Raw genomic sequence first — 17,078 nt, 5'->3', positions numbered from 1 at the left:
TTGGTGTTGCTTGGAAAAGCTGTGTTTTTGCTGACCATGTAACGTTTAAGATTTACTGTGTACTTCTCTGGCTGGTTACATGCTGGCAAATAGGTGGGATTTTTGTGTCCTTGCTTCTGCCAAATTTGACTTGTTACCCATGACTATAAAAGTGTAATGTCTAATCCTGCTGACATCAAACAGAATTCCTATCAGAAGTTAATGAGTATTTTGTCTGAGAGTGGACTCCAGGATCAGGGTCATGGTCATTGCATGTTTTTATCTGTTACAGTATACATTTTCTTATAGCTGTCCAGTCTAAAATAGGTCACTTTCAATATTCATGTTTTATACATGCATACCATAAATACCTAAAAGGGTATAAATATCTGAAGGGTGTATAAATATGTAAAGGTTGCTTTTAAAGAGGATGCTGATAGATCCTGTGGCTACTGAAGATGGGACAAGGATTAATGGTCTTAAGTTGCAACAAGGGATATTTAAGTTATCTGTTAAGAAGAGTTTGTTCACTATAAGGGTGGTTAAGCATTGGAACTGGCTACCTATAGAGGTTGTAGAGTCTTCATTTTTGGAAGTTTTTAAGAGCAAGTTAGACAAACATTTGGATTCGATGGTTTGTTATCACTTCACCTAAAAGTTACCAATTAAGGGGCTCTAGTATGGATATGAATTTGTCCTCTCTGCTAGCGGAAAGAAGTATGAAAAATCACATGTTGAACGAGAGTTCCCTGTTTAGGAGGTACTGTACACGTGCCTAACTAATATTAAGTAATGTGTGAAGTACCCTGATGTTGGATAAAAAAAAGTCCCCTCCCCCCCTTTTTTTTTTAATCAAATGGCACAATTATTTTTTTCCCACCAACTATGCATGGACCTCTTAATACATTTCTTGGGTGATAGCAATATTATTATCTAAAAATCACTCATATAGAGATATATTTTTCCCACATCAAAAAGCCAAGGTCATTGGCAATCAGAATCTACTTCCGGAGGCCTGTTCCTGGCCTTGCTGTACTCAAAACTATACTGAGAAATGATGCCAAGATTTCAGTAGATACTGAGTGGGTGGAAAGTAAGTGCAAAATTGTAACTTGGTCCAAAGGACTATGAATGCCAGTACTGAAAGTTTCACAGCTTTTTATGAAAATTTGAATTCACAAGTTAGACCCATTCTCTGTCTAGCTGAACTTCTGTGACTTAATGTTTTTGTGACAGTTCCAGCCAACCCTGACATCAACTGCACTGATTTATGAGGATAAATATTTTTTCACTAGAAGGAACTGGTGTTCAACAGTTTACTTCACTTAATTTTTTCAAATATACTCTCATTCAGAATCAAGTGGATTTTCTTCCCTCATCTCTGTGTGTCTGACATAGGTTTTTTCCCCATTTTAATGCAAAGGAAATTCCTCTCTCTGTGCATTTGCTCTTTGGAATATCAGGGAGTGTTGTAGAGAAACTTGTACCAAATCCATTCAATTTTTTATCCTCCAAGACTACTTTCATGAAGATTATGCCTTTTTCTCTTCATTCACAATATACCTACAATGAAGGATATACATATACATGCAACAGTGCTTAGGATTTCAGGAAAGCAGGGCCTTGGGAAAATTGAAATGACCTATGCTATATGCCTATTACAGGCATTAAATATAGAAATGACTGATATATAGTTTCTTTTCATATTAGTACAAATCTTTCCATTGTCTTGAGTAGCTGTTAGATGGGGTTGCATCCCAAAAGATAATGCTGCCTACAGCTTTTTTAAAATAAATTACCCCATTGCTATCATGCTAACAACTTTAGGAGTTGTCAGATCACGTGCCTACTGACACTGCTTTTAGCTCCATGTCAGTTAACCTTTTAAGGGGATTTAAAAGTGCATCAATATTGCGAACAGCATTGGTGGCCTATGTGAGGGCATTTAATCTTGTTGAGAGCATTTAAACTGAACAGACAGAGTTAATACTGGGAAAATTTGTATATCCATCTCTGACAAGGCTAATGGTGATAAATGTGTTCATATACTAGTTCAGTACATGAACATATTAAAAATTGCATAGCTGTTCTAGATGTCATAGCTATGTTGTCATAGCTGACTAAGAAAAGGGGGAAATCCTGATTCCTGTGTATGCTCAGGAAATACCTGATGCTGAAGCATTGTAATTTATTTTAGCTGAGGTCCTTCTTTGTCATCACAGCCTGCATTACTTTCTGATACTGTTTTGTTGTATAGTCTGGCCTTAATTCTGACTTTATTCTTATACCATGCAACTCCAAGGAGGGCAGGGGAGGTACATGGGGAGAATGCAGGGTTTGTCCCCCATAGGAAACCATATTTGTCTGCAGTTCTATTTACCTTCCATAGTACTTGAACCAGTAGTAACCCCTTTCTCTAACAGTAACCCCCTTGAAATAAGTGGGTATGCTTCTGAAGTAAGTACTACATTCATTGTGAATGGATAAGACATATAAGGGCCCAGAGAGGACAAAAAAGTGGGGTAAAATGTTGGTCTTATGAAATATTTTAATGTCAAACTCCTCTTGATGTCAGTAAGGGCAGTATTTCACCTATAGTCTAAACTCATGGATAAATAAGGTTAGAAAAGACTGAAGCAGGACTTGTTAGTTTGGTTCTATTTACCTGCCTCTGCTTGTGGAAGAATATATGGAATATTTATGAAACTAAAAAGGAAGAACAGACAGGGTAGCTATTATAGATAAAATGTGCCTTTTCTAAAAGACAGGGTGTGATGTAGCACATATGTTGAATTGAGAAGAGATATTATATTTGTAATCATTCAGCCCAAACACAGACAGGCTGCAAGTTACTGATGGGTCGTCCCCCCCGCCCCTTTGTCTGACTTAAATCACAAGCAAAGCCTATGGAGTTCTAGGATTTATTATTGTAGTGATTATTTATTTGTACTGTAGTAGTACATAAGCATGCCACCCAGAGGTTGCGGCCCCATTATGTACAGGTCAAACACATCAAAAAGCAGTCCTGCCCTAAAGAGTTTACAGTCTTGTGGCTAGATACACTACTACCGAACTCAGGAGATTAGCAGAGCCGTGGATAGTTGGGAGGGGTTCTGAGAGGACTAGCCTATGGCTGCTGGCATGCTGAAAGATAGATGGTGACCCATCCCTGCTGTTGCAGAAACTACAGTTTTGGTTGCCAAAGATTTCACCGGGAGCCATTGCAGAGAAGAGGTGCCAGAGATTTCTATGGGGCCTGGTCATAAGACATTCTGGATAAATAGAACTGAACTGATTGTACAAGAGCTATTTTTGCAAAATGAAATCTGTTTTGTAAAACTGGGACTTCAGTTGCTGTTTGTTTCTTGGCAGCAGAACATTAATGCCTGTGGACATGCTGCCACTCATTTCTGGCAAGCACTAAGTATGTGGTTTATAATCTGCATTCATACATAATCAGTTTCAAGTTGTTTCTATAGATGTTGAATGTAAAATATTTGGATCAAACAGATTGTATTACCTTACGTAACTTGTTCTCTACCATTTATTTAACAAAGAAATTCTTCCTTTGCCATTCTAACTGTCAGCATGGATATCCATTGCTTATTGCAAATTGAAAATTACACCTATATATTGGATTCATGGAATAACGCATCCAAATGTAGAAAAACTTATCAGTAGAACAAATGACTTGTGGGTGGCATTCAGGCAAAGGGGCATATGCATTCTTTCTTTGTTTGTTAGCCCCAAGAAAGGGTTTGATACAATCTGAAAATACTTTTCTATCTGTACCTTCACAGACTTTTCTTGTCACCTGTATCTGCTATATATTCTGGGCCAAATTTTATCTTCTTACTCAGTTTGAATGAATGTGCTTCAGCAGAGATTAAATACGAAGTAAATTCTAAGAACCTCAGGATTTGTCCCTCTTTAATATTATTTTATATTTTGGTATTACAGTTTGCTGTGACAATACTTGTCTTACCCCTGTCTCCTTCCCTCTTATCATAACTGTCTCATAATGATTCATAGATTTATTTTATAGCACTTCTATAAAATAGAGAAACACTTTAAAAATAAGCCACTTTATAGAGGTAAACTGACCTGCCAAAAGTCGCATGTAAAGTCTGTGGCAGAGCCAAAAAAATTGATCTCAGATCTCTTATATCCCAGTTCATTTCCTTAACTACAAAGTTGTCTTGCACATTCTGAAAAAAAATCAACTGCTAATTTTTTTCCAAAGGAGGGACTTAATCATTGCAACATCCTCTTAGTGGCTTCTAGCTTCTGTCTCAGTTAATTACTTATAAAAGTAAATATTTCAATGACTCTTCTTATAGAGATTATATGTGGTTTCAGTGGATCAGTTTTTTCAATTTAAGTATGCTAGGAAGCTGAGTTACTTTAAAGCAAGCAAGTTAACTTAAAAAAATTATGACATAACTTCCAAGGGACTGTATTGGTACATGGCCATTTGCTTGTAGTAGAAGTTCCATCTGAAACATTTTGTTTGGATTTGACCCCTTCTGAGTTGTCATCAGTGCATGTTGTGTTACTTACTTTTCACTTACTGTTGTTGTATACCTACAGTATAGCTTGCACTGTGGTTTTAAATTGATCTATATGCAGAGTATACATGAATGAAAATGATTTATTTTTTCATGTTTTAATTTCAGGGTCATGAGAGAACCATTTAATGACAAAAACAGCAAAACATGTAATTATCAGAGTGATTTTTTTGTTAAGTTTAGTTTATTATTGAAACATACTTTTATCTTGTTTTCTAACTATCCCCAGAAACAAAATCACAGAAGGCCTTCAGGCTTTAAGTAAGGTGAAACCAGCCGGTGATACATACATACATGAAGGATTAAAAGAAGTAAGTTTTAATGCTCTCGATACAGTTGCAGTAAAGGTCTTATGGCCATACAGCCTCATTGAAAGAAAAACAAGGCAAAATGCTTCGAAAACAGTTTAATTGCATTTTATGTAACTAGTTCTCACATCCAGCAGTTTTTAAGATCCAAATCCAGTGATTTTTACTCAGGCAAAGATTGCCTAGGTATGAAAAAGTCACATGTAGGAGATCAGCAATCCCATGTGTTGTACTTTATGGAGATTCTTTTCTATTATTTCTGTGTAATAATGCCATGGACCTTTTGCTTTTCCACATGGAATGAGTAATAAATGCAGCAGAACAATTAACTATGTATATACATAATATTTTGTAGTGTTTTCGTTAGTACTACAAAATATTAATATAGCATCATAAATCTACATGTTGGCTTACAAGCACAAAAACAGCCCACAGGCCAAAGTTTTCAGAAATGGCTAATGATTTTGTTTAATTTTGGGTGTCCAGAAGCAGTATCACTAATTCTTGCTATTTTAGTATGAGGTTCATAATATTTGATATTTTACTTAAAGCCTTACACTAGGGAATAAGTGAGAATCTCAGCTTCCTTTAAATAAAACAGAAACAAAAACACGAATTTCTGGTTCTCGTGCTTGTGGAGAAAAGTTTGAAAATGTGATCAGAGTATAAACCTACAAATTGATGAACTAGAAGGCAAATAAAAAGAATAACTAGTTATTTGTAATATTTCGTCCCATGATTTTGTAAGTCAAACTCATCTTTTGGGAACTGACTAATGAGTTTTGATGGTTTGGGGTGCCAGTGCTGACCTTGAGACCTCTTTAAAGGGCATGATTTTCACAAAAAGTACACAGTGGGTGCACATATGCAATACTGCAATAAACTCTGGTGTGGTATTGCTCCCGGGCACTGTGTTTACATGTCTGCCTGGGACCACAGCATGTTATGCTGGGTTGGAGCAGCCCTGGCTGGCAGGGGCTCCTGGTGGGGGTCAGCCTGCCAGCCCGGGGCTGCTCTGACCCGGCTCAATGTGCTGCGGAGGGACTGGCTGGGGCATGAGGGCACTTCAGTGTGGGACTAGCTGGCAGACTCATGCCCCAGCCAGACCTGTCAGTGTCTACATGTGTGTTGCTGCATGCTAAATAGCTCTGCCTTAGGATAGTACTTGTGTTTATAAGTACTAACCTACAGCAGAGTTAATTAGTTTACTGTGGCCTACTAGGGCCATACGTGTAGATTCTGAAACTTTACTGTGGAGTTAAAACATCTCATGTAGACAAGGTTCGAATCATACTTTGACTCTTGGGGGGCCTCTGGAAAAAAAATAAAAATTGGGATGCCCACGACGATGCCCTAATAAAATTGTAGACCCTCCAGGTTATGATTTTTAAATCTTACAGGGGGGGCTCAGCCCCCCCAAACTCCCTTGTAAGTCACACCCTGCATGTAGATGCTCCCAGTATCTGTCTTCAGAATACTGTGCCCCCATAAAGGTGTCTTTGTTTGGAGAATTCAAAATGTTGGTCGTACTCTTTAGCCTAAATTAGGGGTGGCTAACCTGTAGCACATGTGCTACAAGTGGCATATCAGGAAGGGGGCAAGCAGCACAGTGTGGCAGATAAGGCAGAAAGCAGAGCAACAGATTGGCAGGGCAAAGGGATTGGAGTGGTACTTGGAGAGAAAGCAGGGCTATTTTGTGGCATGCCTACCATAAAGGTTGGCCCCAGTGGCCTAAATTCATTACAATCTAGTGCCTTGACTTAACTCCCATTAAAGCTAATGAAAGGATTCTGTATTAGTAATGAGAAGGTAGCTGTGGTGAGGCCATTGCTTGAAGAAGTAGGTTTTAGAGAGGGATTTGATTATTCTGTACTTTTAGGATTATGTGAGACTTCTGAATTTATTTAGATGAGACATCTTGTTGATAGATTCAGAAATGATTGTAAGTTGGATCTTTATTCTTCATTTTCAGGCTAATACCAAAATTGAACAAATGGGGGGCTCAAAGTCTGCTAGTACTATAATTGCACTGACAGATGGTAAATTGGAAGGTCAGATCCCCTTGTATGCAGAAAAAGAGGTGAGTTCCAAACAGAAGCTGCTTGTTACAATCAGCTCAGGTTTTTTGTGTATTCATGTGCATATTATGAATAATATATTATCTTCTCCATTCTTTTTTGGGACAGGCAAATAAGGCCAGAAACTTGGGAGCTAGAGTTTACTGTGTTGGAGTCCTTGATTTTAGACAAGATCAGGTAATTGCACTGTTGTCTTTATTACTTAACAGAGCTTTATTACAACTTTTTATAAGGCTGCCATCATTTGTATTTAATTTATTTTTGGAACTCTGCAACATTTCCAGAATAGGAAGCAAATACTCATACATATATACATACATAGAAATGATGACTGGGTGTCTGTTTTATTATGGGAAAAGATCTATCAAAAATTAATTTCACTTATTGGTAGCTGTCTCACCCAGAGGATGTAGGTAAAGTTTCTATTAAAATGTTAGCCAGCTTAGACCACAGCTTGCAGTAGTCATTATAAATAATCTTTGAATTGAGAAGGGACAATGGTCTTTGTAATAGAAAACAAAAGAAGGACTATTGTCTACCATCAACTGAAAGTTAATCTTTAGGTGCTGTGCTCATGTAAGCTGTGTTCTAATCATTAACAAAATTAGTACTAGGGATTATATGCAAATGAAGTAGGAGACTTGTTCTTTAAATGGGAAAGTGTACATAAGGGAGCTTATATTAAGGATTTGGGGAAAGGTTTCTTTAATGAAATATGCAGCAGACGGGAAAGCTAAGGGCAAGGGTGTTGCAGGATTCTAGAGTTTCATTATTTTGCTAACTGTTTCTTTTTAAGACAGAATTTTGATACTAAGGCTGACAGGCAGCACATAACAAGTTTGGTGTGCCAAATTATTTGAGTTTTCTTTTTCCCTGAAGCTTGAAAAAATTGCTGATACAAAAGATCAGGTCTTCCCTGTGACCGGAGGATTCCAAGCACTGAAAGGAATAATTAATTCTGTGAGTATTCAGTAATGAGCTGAAAGCCTCCTAAACCACTAACAACCCCCCCCCTCCCCCTCCCCGGAGTGTGTGTTTGGGGGAGGGGGGGGGGGCAGAGAGCCTTCAGCTCTTATTTATTGGGCATAATTTGTACCTAAGTCAGTGGTATCCATATAATGCACTTATCTCCTTACCTTAGCAGTATCTTTCTATACATTTCTGTGGCCTGCTATTCATTGAATTATATATGCTGTGACTCAGAATGGAGTTAGTAAAGTCCAAGTGCAAGGGAATACACATAATTCAAGGAGATGGGGTAGAGATTGACTTTTAAAGGTATGGTCTTGGTCTGGTAAACTGGCACTGTTCTTTTCAGAAAAGCATGAAAACAGATGGCTTGCAACATTTGATTAATAAATTATGGTACTAACCATCACTGAGTACAGAAATTTGTAGGGGAGTATTTGGTAAGGTTGACCTGAGTTTCTGTTCTTGCCCCTTGCTCTCTCTTTAAATACCCAGCCTTTCAGTTCCTTCTATTGCTCTTGCACTTGAATGTTGCACCAAAGCATTCCCTAAGTGACTAGTGACTTTTTTTTAAAGGGATATAAAAGGATAAAAAGCAGGAGAAACTGTTCATGCTTTGGATATGATGAGGGGCTTGACTATATATTTTAGCTGCTTCTGTCAAGTAGACATTTTCACTTCTATGGAACCAATTTACTTGTTTGATTTAGAGTAAATGTTATGTGTTTGGGATAATTGTTAGAATACCGCTGCCTTAAATGCTTTAAGCTCCATATGCTGTTTAATGCAGCTGTTATATTCATGAAGGAAAAGCAGTACAAATTGAATGTCAAATGTAAGGTTATAAATACACTGCAGAATGAAATCCTATTCCCAAGACAGATCCCACTTCTATTTATTTCCGCCCCTGCCCTCTTTTATTTTTTTTAACAAAGGGCTCCTCTTATAACTGGATGAATTTGAAATCAAGGACCTATCACTTCTTCTCCCTTGAATGATGGGTTTTGTCCATGGAAATTACTCCCTGTTTAACATATTTTCATTTCAGAAGACTCTTTGTATGTTCTAGAGACAGCCAGTTGCCATGTTCAGGCAGGCCCCCTCATTTATTTTCCTTCAGAGATAGCAAGTACTGTGTGGCAAAGCCTAGGACAATGCCTTTTTTCCATGTACTGTATATTTTTAAAGCATTTGCGGCCAGTTGTTTTGCAGGTGTAATGTCATATAGCCCCTTTGAAGTCATTGGAGCTAAGGTGAGATTTGGCCCTAATTGCTTAGATTGTTGGGTTTCCAAGAATCCCAGCATGTAAAAATGTGGTAAGAGTCAGAGCTTTGGGTGCAGGGAGCTTCAGTGTGCATTTTTCTGTGCCAGAAAAGCTGCTGTGCCCCAGGAGTTCAGCCATGAGGGACAACAGGTGGTGCTTCCATCATTTTCTCCTTCAGCTCTGGTACGTGTGTGTGTGTGTGTGTGTGTGTGTATATATATATATATATATATATATATATATATATATAAAAACAAAACAAAAAAAGACAGGCATAGGGGTTTTTTGGGTTCCCCTTAGGAGTTCAGCTTACAGTTGGTGCAGTTAGGATATACAGATCATCGGCACGTCTCCTAGCAGCCATGGCCACAACCTTTCTTTGGCAAATAGAAAAAATTATTTGAGGTTGTATTTGTAGCTGGTAGCCCCTTTGACTGACTTTCTTGCCATCATTTTCCACCCAAGAGTTTTCAGCCCCTGCTGGGTCCTCTCTCTTGGCCAGCAGCTCATGTAAACCCAGAGGAATTTAGTCCTTAGTTTTTCAGGGCCAGATTCTTCAAAATATCCAAGGGAGGTCAATACTAAACTGCTGTCAAGATCCAAGCTGTGTTTGGTCTTGTAAGAAAATCGCCGCCCCCCCCCCCCCCCCCCTTTGCTGGTTTTTAAGGAAAACTTTTTACTTTTTAAGAAAGATCTGTTCTGGAGCTTAAACAGATTGACTGCTCCTTTAAACTGTAACTGAGCTCTTGAATTGTGTAGATTTTCATTCTGACTTCAGTGTGAACAAATATTTCAAGATTTAGCTTATTGCATATTTCTTTCCATAAAAAGACTGGTATTGAGGCTGAGTCCCTGTGAAATATTTACATCAATAAATAAAAGATTAAGAGACGGCTGTAGCTATTTGCTGCTCACTACAACTGTGAAACACATCATTCAAATGAGTTTGCCATCTTAGCTAATTCAGTTATGTTTTTGCAGGTAAATAAAGGAAAAAAAAAAAAAGGGTTGGGGATTTGGTGATGGCAAGGTTTTAGAGTTTTAATTTTTTCCCCTTAAAATCCTGAAGTGCCACATTGGCAAACATTGGCTCTAATAATTTCCAGGCTTCAAATGCTTTGAGATGTAAGCTGCATGATCCGTTGGCATCCTGTCTTCCTCTCTTGAAAATATGTACAGTCAGAAAAAAGAGAGAAGACCAAATTTCAGAATAAATGATCTAATATCACACATCTGGGGTATTGCTATGAAAATAATTGGAGTTGGCTATGATGATGATACCAAAGAAATAATTGTTGAACTTTCTTTCTAGAAGTATTGTTGAACAGGTTTTTTGGAAATATTTTTACTTTAAAAAAAATCACTTAAATGGGGATGAGGTTGTTTTTCATCAGAGCTACTAGTTGATGAACACTTTTGAACACCTGATTATGATTACTTTGGCCTCTGCAGTGCTCTCTGCTGTAAGGTCTTTTACCTGATGTGTTTCGTACTTGTTGAGAGTTGTAAATCTATATGGCCTTCTCTTAATCTTTTACTTATTAATGAAAACCAAAGCACAGTTTAGAACATTAAGCTCTTACTTGGTTCTCAGGTGTTTGAGGACTTAACAGTTGTTTGAATACCATTATGATTCTGTGCTAAAAATCTAGAAATTAAGGGCTTGAAGGGACCTCGAAAGATCAAGTCTGACCCCTCCCTGCTCTGGGCAGTAATACTGCTGAGATCCAATGATCCCCACATGCAGTTACTGAGAATAATGGTCAGGAATTTTAGTGAAGTTGGGGACCAATATATAGAAAAAATCATAACCCAAATTCTGTGGTCCTTACTTAGTTTGGAGATATTCCTTAACCAAGCAGAACTCTTTATATAGTTAGTAAAGATGTGGCCATATATGTATTTGCCTCTGCTGAGTTTCTTTTGAATGATATGCTTCATTTGAAGAAAACAATGTATTTTATTTTTGTATGTTTCTGTTCAGTGATAACTCCCTTACAAAGTTCTGTTAGCCTTTCTGGCACTGTTAATATTCAACTTTACAAAGTATTAAATGAACAGAGTTGTCAGAATGAATAAATCTCTCAGCAGAAAGTCTAGTAGCTTAAAAGAAAAATGCTGAAGGCAAGTTAGTTATCCTATCAGGAATGGTTTACTGACTTAGTCTGGCTGATAATTATGTGGAAACATGGCTTCATGAGCAAGCAGAATGAGTACAGTGGCAGTCAGAAAAACAAGGGCTTTAGAGCATCTAATTTCTTTCACAGTGTGAGATTTTGGCACTGTGTGAAGAGATGGAATCCTGCTTTTTTAATGTGCATAGGTAAAATTAAGAGTTTTCTTCTAATAAAACACCATTTTGTGACATAATTTAGAGTAATAATTAGTTCACTGTTCTAGTGACTGTTTAGCAAGCTGCTGAGCACCCCTTGTGAAATGCTAAGCTCTGGTTGACTATACAGAGAATTTAGAGCGCAGAACACTTTTCAAAGAGAGCCATCATATTCTGAGATCTTTTTGAGAAGTTTTTTTTTTGGGCTCCTCATTTCCATTAAAATAGATGGTTCTGAGACCCTAAATACTTTCCATCTGTGGAGCTCAAGAGCAGTAGGCCGGAAGCTTGGAACCTGACTGCATCATGGACCACCACTTCCCTGGGGTATAGGACATGGAAGGGAGAAAGGGAGAGGAAGATAGCTGCCAATGTCAGCGGGAGGAGAGGGAGAGAGTAGGAAGGGCTGCGGAGGAGATCAATGGCATGGCGCAGGGCAGGGAAGGGCTGATCTACTTGCTACTGATTTCCTGCCCCCCCCATGCCACAGACTGGATCCAGTCACTTTAAGGGGCAGATGCAGTTCTCAGGCTGTATAGATTGAGCACCTCTGATCTAGATCAAATCTGAATGACAAGTAAAACTTTTTCATGACATAGTCTAAGAATCAAGCTTGTTCTAAAAGAGGAACTGAGCTTTCCTGTTCTGTCCACAACTGAAACTTGTAACACTGTCTGTTGTTTCTGCATTAAACATGCTTGCTGATGCAGAGTCTAGTGAGAAGCAGCAGCAGGCTCTAGAGATTACAGCACAGACTTGGGAGCCAGACACTGCTTCCCTTTGAATCCATCTCCCAAGTTCTGGTGTTCATAGAGAAGTTCATGAGCTGTGTTTCCATAACACTGAGAGAGAGCATGTTTTTTGGAGCAAGCAGGGGAATAGGCACTCTTGGAAATGTCCTTTCTGGTTGACTCCACCGTAGATACGCAGTTGCCCATCAAACCAGTTTGCTAACACCATTAACTGCTGCAAGGATCTCTCTTTTCTTGTGCGTAGCATATGTGTTGTCCATAGATTCCACTCTACTGCTTTACTGCTTTGCAGTCATTTTCACCCTGGATGAGAAGGGGACCAACAAGAAGGCAGCCATCTACATTGCTTTGGTGTACATGGATCAGTAGTCCCTTGAGCTTTCTGTAGTTCATATGATTGGAAAGCTGCATTCCAAACTTTGCATCACTCTAACCCTGTTCCAAAGAGGCTCAGATTTTGCATTTTGCCTGCTTCTGTAGTGTTTCATTATGCATGTTTTGTACAGTTAAGCATGTAGCTTGAATGTGCAGTGTCTTGAAAACAAAATCAATGAAAAAGCTCACAATTCTGTCATCAGGGTACAGATTAAAACTCCTATCATTTTTGTTGCAACCAGTGGACTTTGCCTGCCTTTAATAGAGGGTTAGAATTGGAATTACATGTGTTTTAAAAAGTACCACTTATTTTAAAGTGTGGATTCCTCTTTAATTACTGTATTTAATGTATGTGGTCAGTTTTAGATAAACATCACTCAGCTTCCATATTAAAATGGGTTAGTGCATGATATAGGAAGTGAAAAAATATTTCATGTTTAAAACAACCCCACACACTTATCAGATAAGATAACAGGAAGTTGATATATACCAGGCACTTAAACCAGCATAAAAACACCTCTGTCTGAAATTTTTACCTTCTCTTGTTAGTTACAGTAACTAAGAACATGAAAACTGAGTGAGAGCAGAGATGGAAATCTTTTCCTTTCTTTTTTTTTGTTTATTTTATGCACAGTCTTTTTTACGGTTTTCTCTGTAGAATCATTCTGGACCTTTCATGCAAGAAAGGAGAGAAAACGCACGTTTAAAAGTAATATGATTGTCAAATCCTACAAATAGGGCAGTTGCACTACATAACTTTTATCTGAATGTGTGCAGATTCCAAGTTTCTTACTTTACTGTGTTTATTAAGTAGGGGAAAAATAATTCCATCAGAATAAATTGTAGCTTTCTTTGAAAACACAAAAAATAGACTAGAAATTCATAATTAACACCACAGTTAAAAATATAAACTACAAATATGCAAAGCTAGGATCACCAAGTATATGCAGGGGCATCGAGAGGGTAACAGCACTATATACATCTCGACTGCTGTTGAACCTTGAATATTATATTACATTCAGTTGTGTACATCTCATTTCTAGAATGATACTGAGAAATTAGAAGAAGTTTTAGTGAAGAGCACACACATGATTGGGGGCTGATCAATGATGGACTGTTAAAATGTGGGTAAGATTTTTGTAATTCTACTCAGATTGGGTAGTATCTTCCTTTTGTGAGCAACCCCATTACAATTTTAGTGAGGCTGCTTGCTGGTCAGTAGCCAGCCTATGTGACTAGCTACATTAGAATTTAGTGCAAAACGATAACCTGGCTAAATGATAAATTGGAGAAGAGAAAGCATAACAGTTTTATTGGTGGAAACCTCAAGAATTGAAAAGAACCAATTAGGGTCATAAAATGGACATAATAAAGAATAAAAATGTTAAGTTAAAGACTTGCTTATCCAGGATGAGTATTTGTTTGGCTGTTTGTTTTTTGATGGGTTGGTATAATGTCCTTAGTTCTTTCTTAAATGTCTTAATTACAGTAAAAGACACAAGACTAGGTCTTGTGCCTGGACTGGTAACATTTTATGGTAATTTTTCAAGGTTCTGATAAACAGATATATACAATATAATATTTAAAACATCCTTACTATCACTCAAAGATATTAATAAGATGCTTCCTGAGGCAGAGATCTTATTTGCCAACTTTTTCTTTTTAGAGCAAAATTTTATAGGCAAGTTATAGTCCTTTTAAAAATTGGCTTCATAATGGACATGCTGACAGACTCTTAGCTAAAGTGGTATTAGTAGGCACTGCTATAAAATCTTACTGCTTAATTGTAGAAGCTCTTCCCAGTAAAACCCTCATTCATTATGGGGATAAAGCCTGATCTGACTGCAAAGATCAGTCAATAAAACCCCTGTGTGTAATTCAATTTCATATGAATAATAACAAAGAATGTCTAATGAATGCATTTTTTTCACCCGTGCTCTTCCGTCTTTTCTCAAAAATATTTTCTACCATTAAGTTATAATAATACAGTTTAGTGAATTTTAGGCTGGTGACATTGAAGGAAAACAGTTGTCTAAAATATTGTTTATTTAATAATTCTTAGTTAATTCATGGATTACAGTGATATATCAGAGGTGGTATAGCCCATTGGCACTGTAAAAAATAACACACTGAGAATCCGGGCCTAAACAGCTTATGATCTTTATTGACAGGATGAACAAAGGATGGGAAAGGAAACGAGGTATGGAGATATGAAAGGACTAGGTTAAAGTCAGTGGCAGAGCTGGGAATAGGTCTATTCTACCCTAGGTCTGCTCTACCCTAGGTCTACTCCCAGCTGTTGTAGGGTAGAGAAACATAGCCTTCTAAGAACAAGTTTAACCCTTAGAACACTTGTTAAACCCCTCTGATCTACATGCAAAAGTGCTCAAACCACTTTATCTGGGTTCCAAGCAACATTTGGACCAGATTTGCTTTCAACACATCTAGAAAATTGTGTCAAGCAAAGCATTTTCAGTCTAAAATGTTTTTGTGATCAAGTGTTGGTGGCTTAACTCATGTAAATTAATTTAATTTATTATTGAATGTCCACTTTTGTCAACTTTCCAAACTTCCTGGAATCAGTTGCTTAATGAGGGACATGCCCAAGCCTATGGGATTGGTAGCAAAAGAGGTGACGCAGTTGAAATGGTTTGGCACAAATTTGGTTGAAATAAAAGGCAAATCTGCAGGAGCTCTTACATTTAATCCATATCATTAGACTGCACAGAATCATTTATGTTTAAACTGTTTGCATCTTACTGGTACAGTTATGATGGTTTAGTTAAGTGAGTAACATCAATTACAGCAAGTAGAAGGAGGGTTTTTTTTCAAGGTAGTGGTGATTGGTGACATAAACAAACATCCCTGTAGAAATGCCACTCCCTGGTCCACTTATCCGCTGACTCCAGGGACATTTAAATTGTTTCCTCCCTGCTTCACCCCCTACACCCAAATTATCTGCCTTGGTTACAGATGAGTGAAAAGTGCAGTTTTTATAAAGGGTCAGCAAAGTGATGTACATGCCACTGAGAGAATAGCCTTGATGTTCCATAGTCCTGAAACGTTTTTCAAGAGCAAAATCAACTTAAAGAAATGGCTGATTACCAATTACAAACCTTTGTAATTGGAACATTTCCTGTAGGAGGAAAATATGGTTTGCTTATGTAGTGGGCATCCAGGAAGCAAGCTATTAAATGTTTGAACACTGGGGAGAGGGAAGCAACAAGTTATCATTAAAAAAATTATTCTGAATATATCAATCTCTTCTCTAATGCATATGGATAGTCTAATATTCTAGCTGCACTTGGTGCAAGGTTTAGAACTAACATTGTGCTATATTTTTCCATGTGATTGAGACTATGAGTAGATAGTTTTGGGAATTATTGTATGTGGTTGTTAAAGAGACTCAATGGCCTGGAATAGAATGCTTTCTGCTTTACCCTTCAGTCTTGTGCAGCCCTTAATGTGACATCCTCTGACATATTACAAATCATATAACAGTCTCAATGAGAACAGGGAGCTTGATCAGCCAGCAACATAACTGACAAGGTTCCAATTTGTGTGTATATGCATGTGTGTGCCTTATGATTTGAATTTGACTTGTCAGGTATTACTAAACTGCTATCAGTTACATTATATAACTGATACTGTAAACTATTTTAACAAAAGGAAATGCTTAGATGAACTTCTGAATTACAGTTAGTGTTTTCTTAATGGTGATTTTTTCCTTAAGTTAGATTTTTCTGACTAATTGTTATAAATGTTTTTCCTAATGTTTTAACTAACTTTTTTATTTTTATTTTTTGACCTTTGTAGTATTTTATAAGTAAGGCGTTTTACAAGCTGAGGGGAAAAAAACCTGCCATAAGCATGTGCAGTTTTGTAATCTATTGTTTGCTCTCCTCGGTGATTGCAAATAAGGCATTACTTAGACACTCCATAATTATAATATTCGCACTCATTTTAGATTGCATTATGTTCCCATTCACTAGTGATTTTATGCAAGACCATATGTCTCATAGATTTTTTTTTTCATTTAGGTCGGGAAGGGAATGGCAGGTTTTTTGTTTTTTTTTTCTTGTCTTCCTTTTTGTTTACAGGCTACAGTAAAATAATCTCAGGAAGTAGCTGTAATTGTATTGAGTATTTTGTGCCCTTTGAGAGTACAGATGTTTGGCAGGAGATAAAAGATGATCCAATAGTGTATGTAACTTCTGTGGTTACTCTTCTACAGCTTCACTTGAGCACAATGTCAAAATGTTGTTTCACCATGAGTGCACTTGATACATTTCAAATTAATTCAGATTGAATGTCTAACAGTTAGTGTCATGCACTTATGTTGTCTGATTGCTACTTGCTACCTACTTTGGAAAGGAAAGACACTTTGAGCAAAAATGGGAAACACTGGGGCATACATTAGCAGTGTGTGGACATCTGATCATTGCCTGCCAC

At 37.5% G+C, this 17,078-nt stretch overlaps 1 protein-coding gene across 4 annotated transcripts in view; it reads left to right on the top strand.

Annotated features, from left to right (window-relative positions):
* Nucleotides 1–17,078, top strand: part of ANTXR2 (ANTXR cell adhesion molecule 2) — a 196,122-nt gene that overhangs the window by 8,500 nt on the left and 170,544 nt on the right. For all 4 annotated transcript variants that reach the window (XM_059722225.1, XM_059722224.1, XM_014604003.3 and 1 more), the window contains exons 4-7: nt 4,777–4,858; nt 6,828–6,935; nt 7,042–7,110; nt 7,813–7,893. In XM_059722225.1, the coding sequence (XP_059578208.1) occupies nt 4,777–4,858; nt 6,828–6,935; nt 7,042–7,110; nt 7,813–7,893 (340 nt within the window). The remainder of the gene's footprint in view (nt 1–4,776; nt 4,859–6,827; nt 6,936–7,041; nt 7,111–7,812; nt 7,894–17,078) is intronic.

This window comes from Alligator mississippiensis, chromosome 2, assembly GCF_030867095.1.
Source record: "Alligator mississippiensis isolate rAllMis1 chromosome 2, rAllMis1, whole genome shotgun sequence".
Classification (NCBI taxonomy): Eukaryota; Metazoa; Chordata; order Crocodylia; family Alligatoridae; genus Alligator; species Alligator mississippiensis.
The sequence above is the reverse complement of the archived record's forward strand: the minus strand, read 5'-3'. Positions and strand labels throughout refer to the sequence as shown.